Source organism: Eulemur rufifrons, chromosome 8, assembly GCF_041146395.1.
Source record: "Eulemur rufifrons isolate Redbay chromosome 8, OSU_ERuf_1, whole genome shotgun sequence".
Taxonomy (NCBI): domain Eukaryota; kingdom Metazoa; phylum Chordata; class Mammalia; order Primates; family Lemuridae; genus Eulemur; species Eulemur rufifrons.
This window is the reverse complement of record NC_090990.1, coordinates 6,964,793-6,986,512: the sequence shown is the minus strand read 5'-3', so window position 1 is coordinate 6,986,512 and position 21,720 is coordinate 6,964,793. Positions and strand designations below refer to the sequence as shown.

The 21,720-nt window shown below is 53.7% G+C and overlaps 1 protein-coding gene across 1 annotated transcript; it reads right to left on the bottom strand.

Annotated features, from left to right (window-relative positions):
• Positions 1 to 12,391: 12,391 nt before the first annotated feature.
• On the bottom strand, positions 12,392 to 21,720 carry DRAXIN (dorsal inhibitory axon guidance protein). Its single transcript, XM_069477338.1, has 7 exons — positions 21,270 to 21,720; positions 19,413 to 19,603; positions 19,183 to 19,185; positions 18,006 to 18,117; positions 17,506 to 17,595; positions 16,006 to 16,095; positions 12,392 to 12,504 (listed from the first exon to the last, which is right to left on the bottom strand). The coding sequence occupies exons 1-7, from the start codon at positions 21,718 to 21,720 to the stop codon at positions 12,392 to 12,394; spliced, it is 1,050 nt and encodes a 349-aa protein (XP_069333439.1).

The following is a 21,720-nucleotide window of genomic DNA, read 5'->3' as shown; positions in this document are numbered from 1 at the left end:
TACAAACCCTCAACAGTACTTGCAGGAATTGAGGAAAGAAAGGGCAGTCTCACCTGGCATCTTAAAGATTGTTGGTCCCCACCTCCAAACAGGAACTTTCATCCCCCCCACCTCCAGGCCCTCCCCACCCCATCCTTCGCTCATTAACAGAGAAAACATTAACTTTCCTGGGGAGACACTAGGAAAGTGTTTGTTCTTGTTTCCAGGAGGGGAGAAACCATGTGGGAACCCACAAAGCTTCCTGGGTGGGTCCCCAGATAATATCAAAACCCATAGTCTCTCCAGATACAAAGAAAGGATTCATCTGGAGGGGTGAGGGGGGGTTTTGCAGGGCCCACCGGATTGACTTAATGCCCCATTTGGAGGCACAGGCTTCCAGCCCAGGGGGTGGTGCAGCCCAGGTCTGCCGTTGTAACCAACAGCTGGTAAGCTGCAGAGACCAGCCAAATGGCTACATCCCTTGGGATTCAGGATTGGCTGCTATTTTATTATTAATTATTAGCTAATTATCAGCAAAGTACTTAAAAGAGAGTAATTCCTCAATAAATGGTGATATTATAACATTATTACGTTATTATTAATCAGTTTCCTTCTAAAAATATTTCCTATCCACTCCAGATGTTAGATCTGTTTAACCCAAGCCTTTAGGTGTGTATTAAAATTTGATCACTTTGTAAGGACAAAAATGCAAAACAAATAACTCCTTGGATTAGGGCTGACGTTTATTAAGTACTATAGGGGCAGAAGTGTCACAGCCAACACACCTACAAAAAAGACAAGAGAAAAGCACAACTTTTTTTAATCAAAATTTTCCATGACACAGGAACCTTCAGAAATGAAGACCCAAAGACCCAGGGTAAACTGTCCATTTTTGTGCCTAGATTCGATGAAGAATGGGCAGCCGTGTAGAAACTCGATTGACAATAGACTGAGAAGTGGGAATGGTTATAGACCGAGTGGGGAGACCCAGCAAGGCCTGTCCAGAGTCTTCTTGGCCTCTCTGTGTCTCATTCCTTCCTCCTGGGTATGGGGCAGGACCCCTCTGGAATGAGGGTCTTCAAAGGAGAGGGGAGAGTGTGACCTTTGTAGGTTTTATGGTTTGCTTTGGGGGACAGGGGTCCTAGTTTCTGTGACCTGCCCTGAGGAAGGAGGAATTCTGATCTCCATGACTTATGTCAGGGAGATAGGGGCAGGAGACAGGAGGACAGGAGAAGGTCACAGAGACCTTGCTTCCGAGGCTGTCCAGCCTCCTTTAGTTCACAATACTTAGCATGCCAGAGCTCCAGACTTTGGGGTAACATTTTCTGAGCCCCAACAGTACTTAACCTTGAGGCAGACAGTGTGAAAAGTGCTTCCTCGTAAATGCCCACAACAACCCCAGGGCAGGTCCTGCTCTGATCCCTGCTTACAGGAAGGCTACTGAAGTCAAGGAACATGGCCAGCTAGTCAGTGCTGAAACTAGGCTGGGGACCCAGGAGGACTTGGCTCCAGGCAGCATTTAACCGCTGCCTACATAGCAGGAACACACATCCCGAGTTGAGATGAAAGGGGGGAGAGAGGCAGGAGGGGAAGACAGACAGCCCGAGGAAGCACGAGGCTGTGAGTGTGGACTGTCCCTGCCGCTCACACACTGACACTGTGTTCATCCCGACAGCTGGGCCCAGAGGCGTGGGGAGGAGGGCACAAGAGGACCCAGCTGGCTGGGCAGGCTGAGGGGACAGGGTGCAGGGGTGGGGGGTGGGGACTACAGAGGAACAAAGGAAAGTGAAACTGTCCGTACTCTCAAAGGAGCCAGAGTTCCTGTCATGACCTATTCTTGGCTCTGGAAGGAGGAATGGTCCCCCACGAAGCACAGTCCACAAGGCTTCCGGGTCATATTTTTAGTGAGTACAGACAGTCCCTAACCTGCAATGGTTTGGCTTAGGATATTTCAGCTTTAGGATGGTGCAAACCGATCCACAGTCAGTAGAAATCATACTTCTGAGTACCCGTATAATCATCCTGTTACTCAGTTTTAGTACAGTATTCAATAAATTACATGAGAAATTCAATACTTTGTCATAAAACAGGCCTTGTATTAGATGGTTTTGCCAAACTGTAGGCTAAGGTAAGTGTTCTGAGCACATTTAAGGTAGGCCAGGGTAAGCTATGATGTTCGGAAGGTTAAGTATATGAAATGCATTTTCCACTTGTGATGTTTTCCACTTATGGTGGGTTTATCAGGACGTAAAGTTGAGAGGCACCTGTCCCTTTTGGGAATTCCAATATAGATTTATCTTGTCCCTCACCAATCCTGTCCCAGCCAAATTTGATATTTGTACCTTCAATAAAGAAACCGACATGTAGAGGAGATTCACTCATTCATTCAGCACATGGTTACTGGACGCCTACGGGGCAAAGGCCTAGGAGTGAAGAGTCACAGAGGCCTGTGACAAAGCAGGGCCTTCAAAAGAAGCACATCCGGGAAGGGCCCAGAGCAGAGTTGTGGCCCCTTACGGACAGGACCTGTTGCTGGGGTTCGATCTCGAGCCCTTTCCCCAGCTGTTTCTGTTCAGCTCGTTACAAACGTGCTGGCTCTGCGTGTTTCTTGGCCTGAGGTCTGGCAGGGCTGGAGAAGGCCTGAATGTTTTGTCGGTCAGTGTTGTTCTTTGCATCTGTGGACAGGGTCTTTGTCTCTCTTGCTGCAGGCCAGCTGCCTGTGCAGCAGGGCAGGAGGAAACCCGGGCAGGGAAAGGCGAAGGAACTGAATAGAACCCTGTAGGATTGAAGTTGGGATGTCTCGGGGCGTTCCTGGGCTCCCAGACCTCATCCCCCACCTTCTGCCCAATCTCTGGTTGATGCCAAGATTCTTAAAGCAACAAACACCATGAGGACTTGTCAGTCAAATTGGCCATGTCCACGCTGCCATTTACTGGTGGCCAGGGAGGAGATGTCCTCAGGGGGAACGTGGGCCTCGAGGGGTCAGTGTGATTAGTTCTTCTACTTCCCTCTTCCTGTGTTTTCTAGAGGAGCCTGGACACGGTGAGAGGTGAGAGAGCCCCTCCCTCCAGAGAAGACATTTGTTTTTGTGACTACTGAAAATTAAACGGAGCTGATTCTGAAACAGTTGTCCCAATGGCACAGAATTCAAACTCACAGCAGCAGTCATCACTGATGTTTGTAGACCCCCAGCAGGCTCCATACATACTCCTCCTGAGCTTTAAAATGCAAAAATAATGGCTAACGTTCCTGCTGCTTTGCTCCTCATCAGGGCAATTGCTACTGGGTGACTATCATCCTCACAAGGCCCCCAAACACTTAGTAATATTGCCTTGGCCCTCCAGAGACCCATGTGCTCAACTCAGGCATTAGGGAAGCCATCAAAACACCCTGTGGAACCCTTGGTGATCATGGAAAAGGCAGAAAAGGAAACTGCCTGTGTTCTGTTGTATTCCGGGAAACCGTGGTTATGTCAGAAACCAGCCAGAACGAAAGTGAATGGAAGAGGCTATTGCCCAAGAGGAGGGCGAGGCCCACCGGCTGCTCTCTCATTCTCTGTCCTGTGTCCTTTTCTTCAACCCCTTGTCCCTACAGCAGTGATCCTCTGTATTTCATTATTTGTGTGTGCACATGTGTGCATGCGTGTGCTCTCGTGCTTTCTCCTGACTTTGAGCATCTTGTTCAAAGCTGAACTCCAGTCCCCGGCCCGAGTCCTGCACGGAGCAGGCCCTCCTGAATGTGTGTTGCCCACCTCCGGCCTCCCCTCGCCTGCCCTGGTTCTGGCTGGACTTCAGGCTGCTGCCTCCGTCCCTCTGCCAGGCCTCCGTCTTTCCACGTGGGTGGTGCTGGAATTGCAAGGGGGGCATTTGAGGGCTCTGGCTGCACTGAGTGATGGCTCAGATACAGGACAGGGCCAGTTGTGGCCCGGAGCCCTGGGGCCTCCAAGATGCCTATCTGCCGTGGGTGGGGCCTATCTGGGTGTTTGCTTTCACTGCTCTTCGGCTTCCCTGGCAAAGGCTTTCATGTCCAGCTCCTACAGGCTCTGTGAGGTCTCGCCTTCTTTGCTGGGGGTCAGGGGGCAGTGGCCGTGGAGCCCGATAGATAAGAGAAGAACGAGGAGGAGGAGGACGTGGGTGGTGGTGGGCAGGGCAGGGCGCCTCCTGGGCCCCACTGTTTGGGAAGTCCCTGGGAGGAAACCAACCCCCTTCCTCCCTAAGGGGCCTTCCAGGAGGCAGCTTCAAGGTGAATATGTGACCTTTGGTCCCTGCAGCCCCCACCCCCACCTGCCAGCAGCTTTGGGGGTCCTGGATGAGCTACACAGCTCTTCTGGGCTGGGGAGTGCGGGGTGGGCTCAGTGACCGACTCCCAGCAGGTGCTCAGGAAACGTGTGGCATGTGAGAGGCAACGTGGGGCCACGGACGTGATCGGGGTTTGGAGTCAGACAGACTGGGGGGCCCTCTGGCACTGCTGCCAGCTCTGGCACCGCTTTGGGCCAGTGGCCTTTGTTTCTCTGCGCCTGTTTTCCTCCTTTGCAAAAGGGAGGCTAAAAATTTCCAGTTACACAGAGCATGAGCGCCTCACGCGGCAAACGAGGCCAAGGCTGTGTCTGGATGAATGCATTCCCTCTCTGAACAAGTGTTCTGCTCCGTGCTGGGCACTCATGCAAGGTCAAGGTCGGGGACACAGAGTAACAGTTCGGGACCACAGTGTGCAGAGCCGTCCAACACGTCCTTGCTGCACTGACCAATCACTGGCATGGAAGGAGCCAGGTTTCCTGACTCTAGCCCTCAGCAAAACATGTGATTCAGGATATGCCATTGCGTGTGTGTGTGTGTGTGTGTGTGTGTGTATGTCTGTTACCATGAAGGGAAAGGAGCACCTCTGGCCATGTGCTGACCCAGTCATGTGTCCATCCACGTCAGCCCCATACCGGGATTTTATGTCCTGACACTGAGCAGACACCCGTCTGGGCACACCAGGCCACGTGTGCCCATGTACATGACTGGGGTTGGCCACTGCTACCATCTGAAGCTCAAGCCGCCAAATGGAGGGAAGGAGCCCGAGCTTCATGACCTGCCAAAGACGACTCTGCCGCGTGCCCAGGGGCTGAGCTCCAGAAGCCTCCATGGTGGTCAGTTTTCTGTGTCATCTTGGGCAGGTTTGAGTACCTAAGGAGCCAGGCAAACACTGGTCCAGGTGTTGCTGTGAAGGCGCATCTACACTCAGTTGACTTTAAGCAAAGGAGATAACCCCGAATAATGTGGCGAGCCTGATCCAATCCACTGAAGGCCTTAGAAGCAAAGACTAAGGTCTCGGAGAAGAGATGTAGCCTCAGACTGCAACATTAAGACCTGCCTGAGTTTCTGACCTGCCGGCCTGCCCTACAAACTACAAACTTAGTAAGCCCTGCGATCGTGTGAGCCACTTCATTCAAATAAATCTGTTTATATACAGTCATGTGCTGATAAACGTCAGCGATTTGTTCTAAGAAATGCGTTGTTAGGCAATTTCACCATTGTGTGGAAATCGTAGGATGTACAGCTGACTCTTGAACGACAGACTTGAACGGCATGGGTCCACTCAGACGGAGATTTTCTCCCGCCTCTGCACCCCTGAAACAGCAAGGCTGACTCCTCCTCTTGCTCAGCCTACTCAGTGTGAAGACAGTGAGGATGAAGACCTTTGTGATGAACTGTTTCCACTTAGCGAATAGTAAATATGTTTTCTCTTCCTTATGATTCCCTTAATATTTTTTCTCTAGCTACTTTATTGTAAGAATATGGTATATAACACACATAACATACAAAACACCTGTTCATCCACTGTTCATGCTATCGGGAAGGCTTCCAGTCAACAGTAGGCGATCAGTAGTTAAGTCTTGGGGGAGTCAAAAATTATATTCGGACTTTTGACTGTGTGAGGGTGGGCACCCTTAACCCCAAGTTGTTCAAGGGACAACTGTGCTTAGAAGCCCGGACGGTAGAGCCTACTGCACACCAGGCTCTGGCACAGCCTGCCGCTCCTGGGCCATGAACTGTGCAGCATGTTACTGTGCTGAACACTGCGGACAACTGGAACAAAGGCCAGTGTCTGTGTCTGTGAATTCGTCGAAACAGAGAAAGGGTACAGTAAAAAATACAGTATTATAATCTTATGGGACTATCATTGTACGTGCACTTTGTCATTGACCAACTGGCCAGTTTGTCATTGTTATGCGGTATGTGGCTATATATACCTATATATGAGAGATATAAATACATAGGTATTTGAAGATGTATAAATATAATATCCTGTTGGTTCTTTTCCTCTGGCGAACCCTGACTGATCCACCCCCAGTGCAGCCCCCTGACCCCTGAGGCTGTGCCCAGGCTACTGGCACAGAGAGCTGACATCCCCGTGACCTTGGGTGCCACTGGTCAGGACCCCTTATCTCAGCACTGCTCTGACCCTTATTAGTAGAAATGGGTTCAAGTTGACATCCCAGGACAGGAGGGGTTTTTAGAAGCCCAGCATGCCTTTCTGCAATCGCCGACCCAGGGGTCAGCAGCATAGATCAAGGGCCAGCAAACTGCAGCTCTGGGGCCAAGTGCAGCCGCCGCCCTTTTGTGTGAAGGTTTATTGGAACACAGCTGCACTCATTCGTTTGCACTCCTCTGTCCCCGTGTTGTCCATGGCTGCTTTTGCACTACGATGGCAGAGTCGAACAGCTGGGCAGAGAGGGGACCCATCGTCAGTGGGAGCTTCCCCAGCCACCTGGGGCCTGAGTAGGGAGGACATTGAGTTCTCAGGGGGTTTGATGCAGCAGTTCCCAGGCTTGACTTATCAATCATGTAGATCTCCAAGCCCAGCCCCAGAGATTCTGAGTCAGAGGTCCAGGTGAGTTGGCTCCCTAGAAGATTCTGATGCTGGGAGTCCAAGGGCCCATGTTGTAAGAAAGACAGACGGGCAGGGAGATCCCTGCAGGGATAGACATCAGGCCCTTAGGCTGCTCCATGTCTGTGGTCACCATGGACCCCAGGGCCATGTGGTCCCTGCCTTGACTTTAGGACCAGGGCCACTGGGAGCCATAACACAACCTGCTCTGGTCAGCCAAGCCTCGGAGGGCCTCATTGGTGCTGGCTGGAACTGCCAATGCAATAAGACATGTCCTTCCTGGTCCCAAGCCAGGCCACCCCGTCACCAGTTCATGCCCTTTTTCAAGACGGCATCTAAGCCTGCCCAGACCAGGCTTCAGGCGGTGGTGCTTTGTTCTTCTTCATCCTGCTGAAGTTGGCATCTGCTTTTCTCTGCTCTCAGCCTCCCGGTCCCCAAATGAAGTTTCTGGAGACCAGCCTGCTGTGACCAGCCTTAGAATCTCTTTGGGACCTTAGCTGCCCTAACCTAAAATGGGAAGGGAGATGAAAATATGAGGCTGCCACCCAAGAGTTCTAGCTAAGGGACCATGGTGAGGTCGGGTGAGAGCAGGGACCCTTGCTGCTTAGCTCAGAGCAAATGCTCAATCAGACATGTTGAGAAGTGGCAGGGGAAATACCAGGCTTAGGGTCCCCTCCAAATCCCCCAGTGGAGCTCATTGCCAGCACAGACCACCTCCTGGAGGAGCTGAGAGAGAGAGGACAAATCAACAAGTAGGCTTAACCATTATCTCTTTATTTACAGCTCAAGAGAGCACATGCAATGTGACATGATAGGACTACAAGGGCGTAAGCACCTCCCCCCTCCCCCTGCAGCTCCTGCATTTAAAGAGGAACCCCTGCTCCCCAAGAAATTTCCTAAGAGTCAGAAAACCCTATGACTGAGGGTCCCAGTCCAGGCGCTCTGCTTCCTCTAAAAATAAAGACTAACTCCAGCCCAGGGGGCAGGGCCTCGGAGCCTGTGAGTTTGTCGTTGCTGGTAATTAGCTGGGCAAACCGGATCTCAGACTTGCCAATTCATGCCTGAATGCAAATAGCCCAACCATCCAAATGTCTCTGACTATAGCCCACATTTCTGTTTTCCCCTCTGTATCCCAGACCTGTGACCCTCAAACCTCATCACGCACAGAACAAACTGGAGACTTATTAAAAGCCCTAGCCCCAGAGAGTCTTGTTCAGAAGGACTCAAGTCGTGGGGCCCAAGATTCTGCGTTTCTACCAGTCCTGGACCCACTCTGAGTAGCAAAGGGCTAGAAAGCCTCTTGCACTCAGAAGTATCCTGACCTCAGATCCGGTATCAGACCACTTGTTCTGACTTAGAATTCGGAAAATGCACTCCCTGCAATATAAAGCCCTGGTTCTGCAAACTGCTCGTCCCTGCTGACCCCCTCCCCAGCATACACATGCACGCACACACACACATACACACACACACATACGAGCGCGCACGCACAAACACGCACTCGCTGTTGCCTGTGGGAGTGAAGATTATCATGAAGGTGACAGCGCCCAATCCAGCCCCATGTCACCCGCAATGAGGAGCCCCAGTAGTTTGCTTCTCTCGTCTCTCCCAGCACCAAACATGGACCTTGCAGGTCACATGTCTGTTGACTGTCTCCCCAGCAAAGTGAACCCCATCCCAGGGAGCCGAGTGTTCACTTAGCATCAGGTTTTATTGGGTGGGTTGAATGTGGCTTAAAGTAAGGACCCATCTGCAGCCTCTCAGTGGTGGAAGGGGTTGTGGCTTTGGGATTTGACTTGTGGCTCAGTCCTTCCTCAAGCAGCTGCAAAGCTGTCATTTTCCCGTGAGGCCTGGCCCTCATGTCATCGGACCCTCAGCCCATTCTCTGCAGGCACAGAGAGCACCCTTGGTGTCACCAAACCATGGAAAGGCAGCCCCGTGGGAAGAGTGGGTATCTCTGGGAATGGCTGTAAGACTTCAGTGGAGGGACGCAGGTGGCCCAGGTGATGGGCTCAGGCGATGGGCCCAATAGCTATTGGTTTCCACTGGGCGCCCTGCTCGGCTCTCCCCCAGGGTATGTTTTTAGAATCATGCACCTATTATTGTGAAGCCACTTACTCTTCCAGCTCTGCCTCAGTGCCTGGAATCTATCTGCCTGTGTTGCCAAGGGCTGAGGCCAGAACAGTTTTCCAAACCTCGTTGACCACAGAGCCCTATCCCTTCCTTTCCAGTGGAGCGACTCATGGCACCAATGTTCTATGGAACACACTTTGGGGAAAGAGCCTGAATGGTGACTTAGAAATTATCTTTGAGTATGTGACAGATCATTGTCGAAGAACAGAACGCCTACTAAAATTCTCCCAAAATAAGTAGTTAGCTAACACTGGGGGTCTATTATGTGCCAGGCACTGTTCTCAACATCTTATAAGAATTAGTCATGCCTAGCACTCTGGGAGGCTGAGGCGGGAGGATTGCTCGAGGTCAGGAGTTCGAGACCAGCCTGAGCAAGAGCAAGAGCCCGTCTCTACTAAAAAATAGAAAGAAATTAGTCAGACAACTAAAAATGTATAGAAAAAATTAGCCAGGCATGGTGGCGTATGCCTGTAGTCCCAGCTACTCGGGAGGCTGAGGCAGGAGAATCGCTTGAGCCCAGGAGTTTGAGGTTGCTGTGAGCTAGGCTGACGCCATGACACTCTAGTCCGGGCAACAGAGTGAGACTCTGTCTCAAAAAAAAAAAAAAAATAATAATTTAGTCATTAACTCCTCACAACACTCCTGTGAAGGAAGAGTTATTGCCCCCATTTTGCAGATGAAAAAAATCAAGGCACAGAGACCTTAAGTGACTTTCCTAAGGTCACTAAGGCAGTGAGAGGTGGAATAGGCCGATTTCTGACCAGCTGTGCTGCGCCAGACGGGGGAAGACAGCAGAGGTCCTCAGCCAGGCTGCACAGGGGAGTCACCTGGGAGCTCTGAACAACTATGAAGCCCAGACCCAGACCGCAGCGCAGCTTAGCCAGTCGGCCCCAGGCCTGTGAAAGCCCCCCAGATTAGTTCAACGTGCAGCCAGGGTTGAGAACTAGCAGGCGTGGGCGGGGTTGGCAAACTATGGCCCTTGGGCCAAATCTGACCCACTGCCTGTTTTTCCATAGTCAGCAAGCTAAGAGTGGTTTTTACATTTTAAAATGGTTTTGAAAAATCAAAAGAAGAATCATATTTTGTGATATGTGAAAATTATATGAAATTTAAATCTGTGTCCATAAATAGTTTTTATTGGAACCCAGCCATGCCGGTTCATTTGCACATTGTCTGTGGCTGCTTTGAGCTACAACACAGTTGAGAAGTCGTGACAGAGATCGGGTGGCCTGCAAAGCCTAAAATATTTATTTGGTCCTTTATGGTAAAAGTTTGCCAAACCCTGGCTTAGAGGAAATTGGCTTCTGTACCAGCAGAAGAAGTTTAAGACAGACCTAAGAAAGAACTTCCTGGCAGAGAGGTTGACTAAACACCTGAGGGGGCTTTGGGATTCCCAGCTCGGAGTTAAGAGGCTCCCAACCCATCCACACGCTTTGCAAATGCAAAACAGAGGTAGCTAGGGCAGAGACATGACATGGAATTTCCAACCACGTGACTTCCCTGGTAGGCAGGGATGGTTCTGTGGGCCTTTCATCTTCCTCCAGACCTCCTGTGTTTTCCACTGCTGATGTCCTGGGGCCACCCTAACCACTGCCCCCCCAGCCATAGCAATGCTGGGGTTTCTGCCTGCAGCTGCCCTCCAGGGTTCTATCCCCACACAGCCTGCACAGTCCCGATTCAGCCACCCCATGAGAGGCACACACAGCATGCAGTTTGTCTGGTTCAAGTACAAAAGAGCCAGCAGATCTGCTTTCCAACTAGCCGGCTTTGATCTCTTTCAGTCCCCTCCCCTCTCCTCTCCCCCACGGGACTCCCATGCCCATCAAACTTGAATAGGGAGAGAAGAGCAAGCATATTGGGTTTCTTCTAGATCTAACCGTTTTCCTTGGTGCCTGACCCTGACCCTGACTGATTTTCCCAGAGCAGTAAACAGCCCTGGCATCCTACGGGCATGGACCAGGCCAGGGGGGAATTTGGATGGAGAAGGCTTTTGTCTTTTGCAACCTGGTTTGCCCTGGACCGGAGGGTTGACCAGGAGTAAAGTGCCAGGTGGGAGGATTTAAATGGTTCTCTTGAGGTGGCCCCTGGAGCCACCTCTGCTGGGACAGATGTTCTGGGTGGGCATTATGGGTCTGGCCTGTTGGGGGCAGCTAGCTTCAAATGGCACCTCAATCTCAGGGTTGCCCCAACTTCCCAGTGGGCTCTGTTGCAGAAGTGTGGGGTGGGGCCTAGGGATGGTTCTGGGGGCCTGGGAACCGCTAAGTGGTATGCAAAGTGGGTACACATGGGCAATATGTATATTTTTTTAGAGTCCGTGTTTGCTTCAGTGCCCCTGGGGTAGAAGCTCTCAGGGCAACTTGAAAGTGTGTGCCCCAGGACTCGGTGAGCTGGACCACAGCGACCTAAGGGACAATATTGTTATTTTTCCCAAACACTTCATATCTCAAAATATCTGCTACTGGAGGGCAGGGACCAATCTGCCCAACTCATTCCTTACAAGCAAGCAGGCAGGTGCTTAAGGTACATTCTGTTTTGTTTTCAAAGACGATACACCTTTGTCCAGGGAAGACAGAGCACAGTCAAGTTATTTCAGCCACAGTGAAAGGAACCAGCAAGGAGTGTGGCTTTCGCACTGAAACCCTGGGACGGCCTGGAATTCTCAGTTGTGGGGAAGCAAGAAGTGGCCCTGGGAGCTTTATAGCCTTGGCCCAGGGCCAGATCTGGGCTCTGCCATCTACTTCCTCCCCAGGCCCTGTCGGTGGGGTCCCAGCAGCGTGGGCAGCCCTGGGAGCGTGTCAGAACCCACTGAATCAGAATCCGCATTTTAACCAGATGTTGGGTGACTCACACGTGTTAAGACTCAAGTGGCATTCATCTGGGGCGCCTCAGTGTCCTCACCTGTTAAGTAGTGATAATGCTTCTCGAAAAGGTTGTGAAGACCCAGTGAGGTGACGTGTTCCGCGCACTTAGCACAGTGCCTGGACCGCGGGAGCTGTTCCAGAGTCATCTCCTGCCCTTGGCTTGGTTCTCTTCTCTCAGGGAGTTTGCGTTTCTTTTCTACCCTCAAGAAACCTCTTGGCTTTGAACTTGAAGCCGTTGCAGTGCCGCTGTGGGACAGGAGAGGGCACTCTCGGCGCCGCCATCGCGCCGAGTCGGGCCGCGCGAGAGGCGCAGGCCGCGGGTCCGGCGGGGGGTGCGGGCGCGCTGCTGGCCGGCTCCCGGGCAGGGGCGGCTTGCTCGCCCGGCAGCCCCCCTCCTGGGGCTGGGTGTCCTGGCCAGAGCCCGCAGCCTCAGCGTCTGGTCCCCCATTTGATCACCCCCTGCTCAGTTATAAACAAATGGCCCGGCTGCCCCAGAGCTCCGGGTCCCAGTCCCCAGGCGGCGGGGAGGCGCCGCCCGCGGGCCGCTACACGTTGATGAAGGATCCCTGGTCGCCGTTGGCCGTCTCGGGCTCCACGCAGCGCCCCTTCCTCCGTGTGACCCTGCGGTTCCGGTGGAACTTGGCGTAGCAGCGCAGCCCTGAGCCAAGGGAGGAGGCAACGGGGTCAAGGAGGCGACGGGCCAGACCCCGCCCCTTCCTTCCCCGCATCCTCTGGGGCCAGCCGCGTCTTCTCCCACCCTGCTTCTCTCTGCGCGACCACCCGGCGCCGCAGCGGCCTGGAGCAGCTTCAGAGAGACTGGCGGGGAGGGGGGGCGTGGGGGGGGGTAGATAAACAGGTGGAGCACAGAGAAAATGCAGCACAGTGAAAATATCCGGTATGACACGGTCATGGCGGATACGGCAGGCGTCCGCCAAACCCGGAGGATGCGCAGCACAAAGAGGGAACCCCAACATAGACCGGCCTTTAGGTCACGATGATAAAGAACCGCCATCGGATCGTCCGTCCTAACGAGGCACCGCGCTAACGCAAGACTAGTGAGGGGGAAACTGCATGCAGGGGCGAAGGAGGGGATGTGAGAATTCCGTACGTTCTGTGCAATTTTGCTGTCGACCTAAAACTGCTCTAAAAATAGTCTCCAATAAAAAAATTGGGAAGAAAAAAGTTTACTAAAATTTGTTAAAAAGTGACTCAGATTCTGCCCTTCCCTGTAAAACCTCCCATGGCTCCCCTTGCACCTGAAATGAAATGTAAACTTCCCACTGTAGGAGTACACTGAAGCCCTGACTTTAGCGTTGTACGATCCATCCACGTGACAAAAAACACTTGTACCCCCTAAATCTGTTGAGATTATATATATACACACACAGATATTTCATGTATATATATACTTCCTACTTTGGCTTACGAGGCCCTCTGGGACCTGGACCCTAGTACTTGTCTGATGTCTTCACCTCCCAGTCCCCTCCTTGCTCTCTAACCCCAGCCACACCCAGCCTTCTTGCTTTTCCTCACATACCTAGCCATTTGCTGCCTCAGGACCTTTGCATGCACAGTTCTCTCAGCCAGAAATCCCTTCCCCAAGCTCTTTGTGTAGCTCGCTCCTTCACAGCCTTTGGGTCTCAAACCCTTCCTGGCCACCCTAATTAAAGTAGGTCTGGCCCACCAGGGGGAGCGTTCATGGCTGTGGCTTTCTGTGTCACACCACAGTCATGCCCTGAGACGTGTGGAGAGACGTATTTTCCATTTAGGCCACAGAAGGTCACATCCTCCTGATGGTTTCAGGTTAGGAGTGACCACAGGGAAAGAGAACATCTCTACTTTAAGAGCCACTCTTGTCATCATGAAGAGAGTGGGACTGGCTGGGAAGTTAGTGCTTAGGGACCTAGAATTTACACCTGGGCCACTGGGCTTTCAGACCTGTGGCCACACCAGTGGCATATGGGAGGGACAGGGGATTCATGAGCAGGAGTGTTTGGTCGTTGCAGAACCCCTTCTGGAACCCTCCAGAACCCTGGCTGGCCCTGACTGCTGGACTTCAGCCCTGGGCTGTGTGTCCAACATTTTGGGATTTCTCAGGAGTCCTCAAGACTCCTAGTCCCCGTAACGGTTCCTGGCATTCCCCAAATCCCTGTGGTGTGGCATCTGGGTGACAATCCCCTCTTGGACCAATTTTAACAAGCTGACCACGCTGTGATCTCCACTTTCCATTTTTTTTCGGATCTTGAGTCTCCAGGAAAGAAGCAAGAATGTTAGTGGGTCCAACCAGTGCAAGAAGGAGGGAACCAGCAGACAGGCTTCGGATGCAGACACATCTTTCAGGTGCCTGGGAAGCAGCATATGCCCCCTCCCATCTGGGCAGAGGGGCCACGCACTGAGCCACCCATGTCCCCCTAGTCCTGGCTGGGCTGGAGTGCCCTCCTGCCTGCTCTGTGCCTCAGTCTCCTCCTCTGTGAAATGGGACCCTAACTCTGCACACAGGTAACTGTGTCTTGCAGAAAGTGGCTTCCCAGCATCCCCTACCCCACCTGCCTCTGTCCTCGCTCACCACCCGGGTGGTCCTCCCTGTCCCCACTTCTGGCCACCACAGTCCTGCAGCCAGAGTGGTGAGCCTTTAAACTTACAGATCAGACCATGTTACTCCTCTGCTTAAAACCTGCCGATGACATCCGATTACAAACAAAACAAAATCCAGACAAGGCCCACAAGGTCCTGTGTGATCCTTCTAGAAGCTTCTCCCCACTCGCCTTGTACCATCTTCCCCTGGCTTGTTCCTGCCGAGGTCCTTGTCCTCCCATCTTCAGGTAGCTGGCCCCGCTGCCCAGTCCTGCCCACCCTTCTGAAGCAACTCCAGGACTCCTTATCTTGGTATTTGCGTTAGAGCCTGTATTCCTTTCTAAAGACATCGTATCTGTTTATTTGCCTTTTGTCTGCTCATCTGACTAGAATGTAATCCCTGGGTGCAGAACTTGCCAGTTCCTGTCACCACTGGATCTCCCCTGTCCGGGATGATACCTGACATAGTAGGCACTTGATAAATATTTCTTAACTGACTAGAGGAAGGAATGATCAGAACTAAAGAGGTATATTGCTTTCACAGCAGGTAAGTTTTGAGGATAATGTGAGTAAAATAGGGCATGTATCTCAGATTAACAGAGAGGCTGGGACCAAATTCTCCTACACAGGAGATGGGAATGCTGATTGGATATTACATGTACTGAGTAATTATTGTTCATTTTTGGCATTCTGTTTTTTAAAGGAGTACTTATCTTTTAATACTCTTTTATATGCTAAAATATTCACAGATGAAATATCTGTAAACTCCCAGGAGTTGCTTCCAAATCATACTGGTGGGAGGGAAGCGGGTGGCAGGGTGACAACATAGACTGGCCACGAGTGGGTCGTTATTGGAGCTGAGTGCTGGGAAGTGGGGGTGCATTAGACCATTCCGACGACTTTAGTATATATTTGACATTTTTCAGAATACAAAATTGAAAATATCCCCCCACTTTTCTAGCTGGGTAAGTTTGGGCAAGTCATTTAAGCTTTCTGTGCCTCGGTTTGCTTATGGTGAAGTGGGGATCATGATAGCTCCCTTCCGAGGGTGGTCCTGAGGGTTCCAGGAGACAAAGTGCTTGGCACGGAGCCTCACACACCTGGGCCAGGCGGGAGCCTAGAGGAGTTAAAGAGGCAGCCGGCCAGATGCATCCTTCCCTGGGATAGCGCTGGGAAACCCACCCCCAGCCACCGCGGTTATCACACTTGGAATGCCTCCCCTGGGGTAGAATTCCAGCGTGAAAGCGGCAGCCTTCTAAGGTTGGATCTTATTTAAAGAGATATACTCCTGTCTCCTCCCTTCTCCCTCCTCCAGATCGTGGGAGAGCATCACGCCAGCTTGTATTTTCTCAAGAGGTGAGAAAAGCAAATCTGAGAAACGATGCCAGGAATCGGGACTAAATGAGTTCACAGATTGGGAAGGCACCGTGCAAAGCTGTTCTCGCTCCTGTCCTCAGCTCCCAGGGGACTCTCCCACCCGCTGGGAAATCTTGTCCCCGCCTCACTGCAGAGCCAGCTTGGAGAAAGGGAGAGCTCCGTGGCTCCTGGAGCACGGGGAGCCCCCCACAAAGGAGCCCAGACTCACCCTCCACACACATGCAGTCATCAAAGCATTTGTTGTTGAGGCCTCGGTTGTGGGGCGTGCAGAGATGCTCCCGCAGGTCACAGCAGGTCCCTGCCGACACAGCAAGCACACGCGGTCAGCCAAGCTGAGCGGGCCCTCCCCGAAGCCCCACACTCAGTCCCACTGGACGGGAGATCCATCATCGCTGTGGCAGGCTGTGCCCCGGCAACGGGGGCCATCTGGTGTGCGAGGTTCCCAGCCAGAACCGCCAGAACCGCCCACGCGTGTCATGGCCGAGGCCCGTGGGGTGGGCGGCAGAGACCCCAGCTGCCCCAGATGGGCAACTGATTGATCGTGGGAAGAGCAAAGGTGATGTGGGGGTCACCTCCCAGGGAGAGTGGGGGGAACAGCTGGGGACTGCCAGGTCTGGAGCCAGCTCAGAGCTGGGCGGGGCCTTGGGATCACTGATACCAACGTCCTCTTTTGACAGATGGGGAAACCGAAGCCCCAGGCAGCTGCAGGATGGTCCCAGCCGAGCCCAAGGCCTCACCGCGGGGCCAGCTCTCAGAGCCACTGTCCGGTTGCCCCAGACTGGAGCCTTTTCTTTGTGTTCAGAGTGAAAACAACGGTTTGGAAAGAAACCAGCCTGCCAGGGAGCTGGTGGTCTGGCTTATACGATGCAAATTGCTGCTTTGGTTGCTGTTTTGTAGAATATTCTGGCCGCTGTGCCATTCCCTATTCAGATGGCAGTTAGCTGACAGCCTCCAGCTGTTTGCACCTGCAGGGGTCACCTGGGCCTGTGGCACATGGTCCCCCAGCAGGAGGTTTCAGCCCAGCTCTGGCTGGGACTTCACATCACAATCTGGAGCTTTCTCTGTCCAGTCCTGCTTCCTCCTCCTTTTATCTTTCACAGGTGCTACCCTCCCCCGGAATAAACCTCTTCCGCTTCTAACTCCCCTTAGTGCCTGCTTCTCGGAGGGTCTGGTGGGCCCGAGAAGGGCCAGCAGTTTAGGGCATTAGTCAAAACATCAAGCCGCTTGTTTTCAGACTGTCTTGACAGTGAGGATGTCGTCAAAAGCACCCCCAGAAAGCCTGGCAGTGTCGTGATGGGACAAGGACAGATTTAAGCCCTTCCAGGTGTTGGGAGGAAGAGAGCAAGAAAAGATCACCCTGAGGGTGGCGTGGGGCCATGGTGAGAGGCTTTGGAACCGGGCTAACTCAGGGGTGAGCCACTTCCTAGCTGTGTGACCTTGGGCAAGATACTTAGCCTCTCTGGGGCTCAGTTGCCTTGCCCGAAAAGGGAGGATGACAGTCCCCCTTCCCCGGGTTGCTGTGAGTAATGTGCTAAATGAATGAACCTATGACGCCAACTCCCAGGAAAGCGGTAGCTGCTCTTGTTGTTACTGACCGTCAGTAAAGGGTCACGGACCGGCTCATGTGCCTGGGACCCCCAGCCCTTTCCCTACCCGGGCTTCCTCCCGGCACCTGGCATGGTGCCTTGAACGTGGTGTTGGTTGGTACCTGGCAGGCAGTCTTGGTGGTGGTCGCATGGCTCCCCTTCGGCCGGTGACGTCTCGTTACCATTGCTGGACAGTTTACCCCGGTGTTTCTCTGGGGACAAGAAAGATCTGTCGTCAGAAGCTGAGGCTCAGCCGAACAGAGATTCAGCACAAGGCCTCGGTGTCAGGGTGCCCATGAGGCCACCCCCACAGCGTGGCCGGGATCAGGCCCGATACCTCTTGCTCTCTGCCCCACTTTTCTCTTCTCTAAAATGGGATCAACAGTAGCTCAGACCTGGCCGGTTTTCCCCCCAGGGTAAAGTGGTTAAAGCGCGAAAGCTCTGCGCACGATGAGCACTCGGTAGCACTGTCCCCTTGGAGGGTCAGTGCTGGTTCAGACTTGACGAGCCCCTGCCTTTGGACATCTGCAGGTCAGGCCGGGCTCACTGGGGCCCCTCCCCAACAGATGGTGGGCGAGGGAGGGGAGCCCAGGCGTGGGGGCACTGGGGCAGGTGGGTGCACCTTTCTTCTTCGCAGAGGGCCAGACATCAGGTTTCAAGTCTTCATAATCGGTCCAGTCGAACAAGGCCATGTCCAGTGTGGGCATCACCTCCCCGTCAGGCCTGGGCCGTGCCTGCAGAAGAGAATGGACCGCGGGGGGTGGGCGGGCAAGGAGGGGAACCTGGGGACTTCCAATCCATGGAAGCAGGAATGTGGGGTCTCAAGGCCAGAGGGCAAAGGAGGGGCCGTCAGAGGCCACCTCATCCTCTGCTGGGCAGCCTGGAATCCCAGCCTGAGGACATTGAGACGAGCGTCTGAGGCTCCTGCTCCAGCGGCCACTAGGGCAGTTTCCTCACGGTGCAGCCACCACCCAAGTGGGATGGCGCCTGAAGGCAGCCGGTGCAGACAGAGCCGGCGCGTGACCCGCCAGGCCCTCTGAGGAGCGGCTGAACCTTGCTGGCTCAAGGTTTCTAAGCCCACGAGGAGGGAGGCAGAAGTAGCCCCGCTATTCACTTTCCTGTCCCTTCCTCCCCCTGCAGAAGTCACCACCTCTCTGTGCACCGTCGAGGCCACGGCCAGGGCTCAGTCCCACGCACAGCCCCAGCCAGTGGCCCCGGCAGTGCTGAGGCCAGAGCCCATGGCTGGATCTGCCCACGGTGCCCGTGCAAGGTAGGACATGGGCAGGAACCCACATTCTAGGGCTTCAGGGGGCCTAGATGAAGTGGACAACCATGTAATCTGGGGGGATGGTCCCCAGCTGTTATCAGAATCTCAAGGGGGTGCAAGACCCAAAAAGAGGATAGGAAAAATCTGCTAAAAGAAGTTTTATTTCTTTTTTATGTATTATTTCTTATACATGTATATAACGTATATACTACTGATCCTCTTAAATGATTTTATTTTTAAAAATTTCAAAGCCACAGAAGAGGTGCAAGAACGATGTGGTTAACTCCTATATACTCTTCTTCTAGAATCACCAGTGGGTAGCGTTTTTGCCACCGTGGCTTGCTAACTCTTGCTCCATGTGGCTTTTTTAAAGATCGGAAGCAGACGAGTCCAGGGGCTAACTAATGCTTGCTCATTCTGGGACACCGGTTTTAAAATTACCATTATTATGCTCTATACTTTTCTGTACACTTAAAGTTCTTCTTCAAGTGCCCCTGCTCTCCATGCAGAGACCAGCGTGCTGAGCTGCCACTTGCTTCCTTGACTGTCCCCAGAGTGAGCCCCCAGGACCACCTTCTCCTGGACAGTGGCAGCCCTTTCTCAGGATGGAGCAGGGCTGGGCAGGCATCCAGAGATCTGGTTCCAATGCAGGCCCGGAGGCCTCCTGCCCCTGTGCCTCAGTCTCCCTGAGTGAACTAAGGGGTTTGCACGACATGGTCTCAAGACCCTTCCAGCTCCAAGGATGTTTTGGGACCCCCTTACCTGGGGCCTCAGGGAGGTGACAGGCAGGATCAAGGACTCTTCTGTGGCAGGGGCCGCCTCCAAGGTGGTGAGAAAGAGCATGGTGGGGGCCAGGCTGGTAGAGGACTCCTCGCCTGCGGCCTCCAGCGCCTGGGCTTCGGAGACCTCCGCCTTCTTCATCAGGGAGCTGGGACCTCGGACCAGGGCTCGGCCTGAGACATGGGGCGGGAAGCGCAGGGGACTTATCTGCTTGCCACCTCATGTCCGCCTATAGTAGAACCCACATTTTCTGCTGTGAACCAGTGGGCAGCAGGGACCAGGTGACAAGTCCATGGTTCAGTTAACATCCCTGCTGCCTACCCTCCTGGGAAGGTGGAAACAGGGGAACTCAAGGGGGAAAATGTCTTGGGTGAACTCGCAGTGTTGCTAGGGAGATGACCCAAGGGTTCTCTCTGTAAAGAATCATTCCAAGGAAGTCCAAGTCTTGGTTGGCTGGGTGCAGCTAGGGATGTAAGTATAACAAATGGGTACTGTTAGGATTAACCATGGAAGGCTTCTTGGAGGAGGTGAAGTTTGAGTGGTGAGCAATGCAATGAAGCCAAGAGGCACTGCAGGGGGAAAAGACCTTTGAGAAAGCTGGGAGGTGGGAGCCACAGCTTATCACACACAAGTGAGTGCTTCCTACATGGTGATAATTAGTCATCACTCCATTTATTGAGCACCTGCTGTGTGCTGGGTCCCAGATGAGCCGCTGTGCAAGCACTGTTCATCTAACCATTGGAGGAGCTCTAATAAGTGGGTGCTCCTTCAGCCTCATCTACAGGGGAGGAACTGAAGCACAGAGAGGTTAGGTGACTTGTCCAAGGACACTCAGCTCATGAGTAGCAGAGCCTGGATTTGAACCCAAGTCCATCTGACCTTTTAAACCGCTGATGCTGCCTTCCAAAACACACGGGCATGGGATAGGGTAAGTGTGAGAGGAAGTCACTGAGTCAGTTGGAGTCACCCTAGGAGTGGAAAGGGGACTCTAGGACCACTAAATTCATCCCATTCATTTTGCAGACAAGGAAACTGGGGCCAGTTGGCCTGAGGCTGCACAGCTGGTTGTCAGCAGGGCAGGGCCTAACCTGCAGGCCTCCTCTGTCCCCCGCCTCCTGCCCATCATACCAACCCTCCTAGGAGGGCCCCCTGCTCCACCGGAGCCGAGCAGGGATGTCCCAGGTGTGCCCTCTAGATTGTCCTCAAGATGCCCACAGATGGCCTCCAGGGGTGGAAGGTTGAAAGTCAAAGCTGGGGGCCCCAACTGGGTTCTGCCCCCTTGGGAGGTCTCAGTAGATCTGGCAGGGGAGTGAGCCCCAGCTGTTTGCAGGGGAAGTGGGCTGAGGCTCCATCGCCCTCCTGCCAGAGAAACACTTCCCCCAACACCACCACCGTGTTTGTGGCACTAGGCGTGCCCCTAGAGGCAGTCTTGTCACATGAAGAGACTCAGAAGCTGAGTTGCGCCTGGACTCAGGGCCGGGTGAGGCTGGGGAGGGGCCCCCCCCGGGTGGAGCTGCTGGACCAGTTTGTTCAGAGACCGCATGGGCTGGGAAGGGAGAGGCTGGGACAGAGGGTGGGTGGCTCACAGGCTGACTTAGGAGGATGACGATCTATTGGTAAGACCGAGCTTCTGTTGCTACATTCTTCTCCTCCCATGCCCACCCCAGGCCTCTCCCTGGCCCCTCCCCTTACCAGACCCCTCTGGCTTTAGTGAGACCCCTCCTCTCCTGTGGGTGCCCACTGCCTGCCTCCTTTGGGGCCTCTGGATGTCCTCTCAGGGACCCCATACCGCTGACCATTCCCTCCAGCCCCCTCCTGTCTTTGCAGATCTCCAGCTACCTCGGTGCAATTTCAGCCTGTCCCTGCGTCTCTTGTGCTCCCTGCCACGTTTCTTGGCCCTCTCCCACCCCGGAGGCTGATTCTCCCTCTCGGGGTAGGGCAATGCCAGCCCCAGGAGCAGGTCCTTGTCCCTCAGCAGGCCTGCAGGAGTCTGCCCAGGCAGCAGCCCCTCAGCCCCTGGCATCCGGGAGGCCTGCCTGGTGGCAGTGATCGCAGCCGCATCCTGGGCCTGGCTGGGCATGCCTGGGCCCCGCTCCTTCTTGCCCAGGCCCCGCCGGCGGTGGTGGCTGGCCTGAGGCGTCCACAGTGCTGGGCCTGGGAGGTCGATGTGATTCTCAGGGAGGTTCCGAGCAGGGGTTCCAGGTGCAAGGGAGCCTGCCAGGCTCAGCCCCAGAAGCACGAGGAGGACGAGGAACAGCGTGCGGGCAGCGTGGACGGCAGGCCTGGCCAT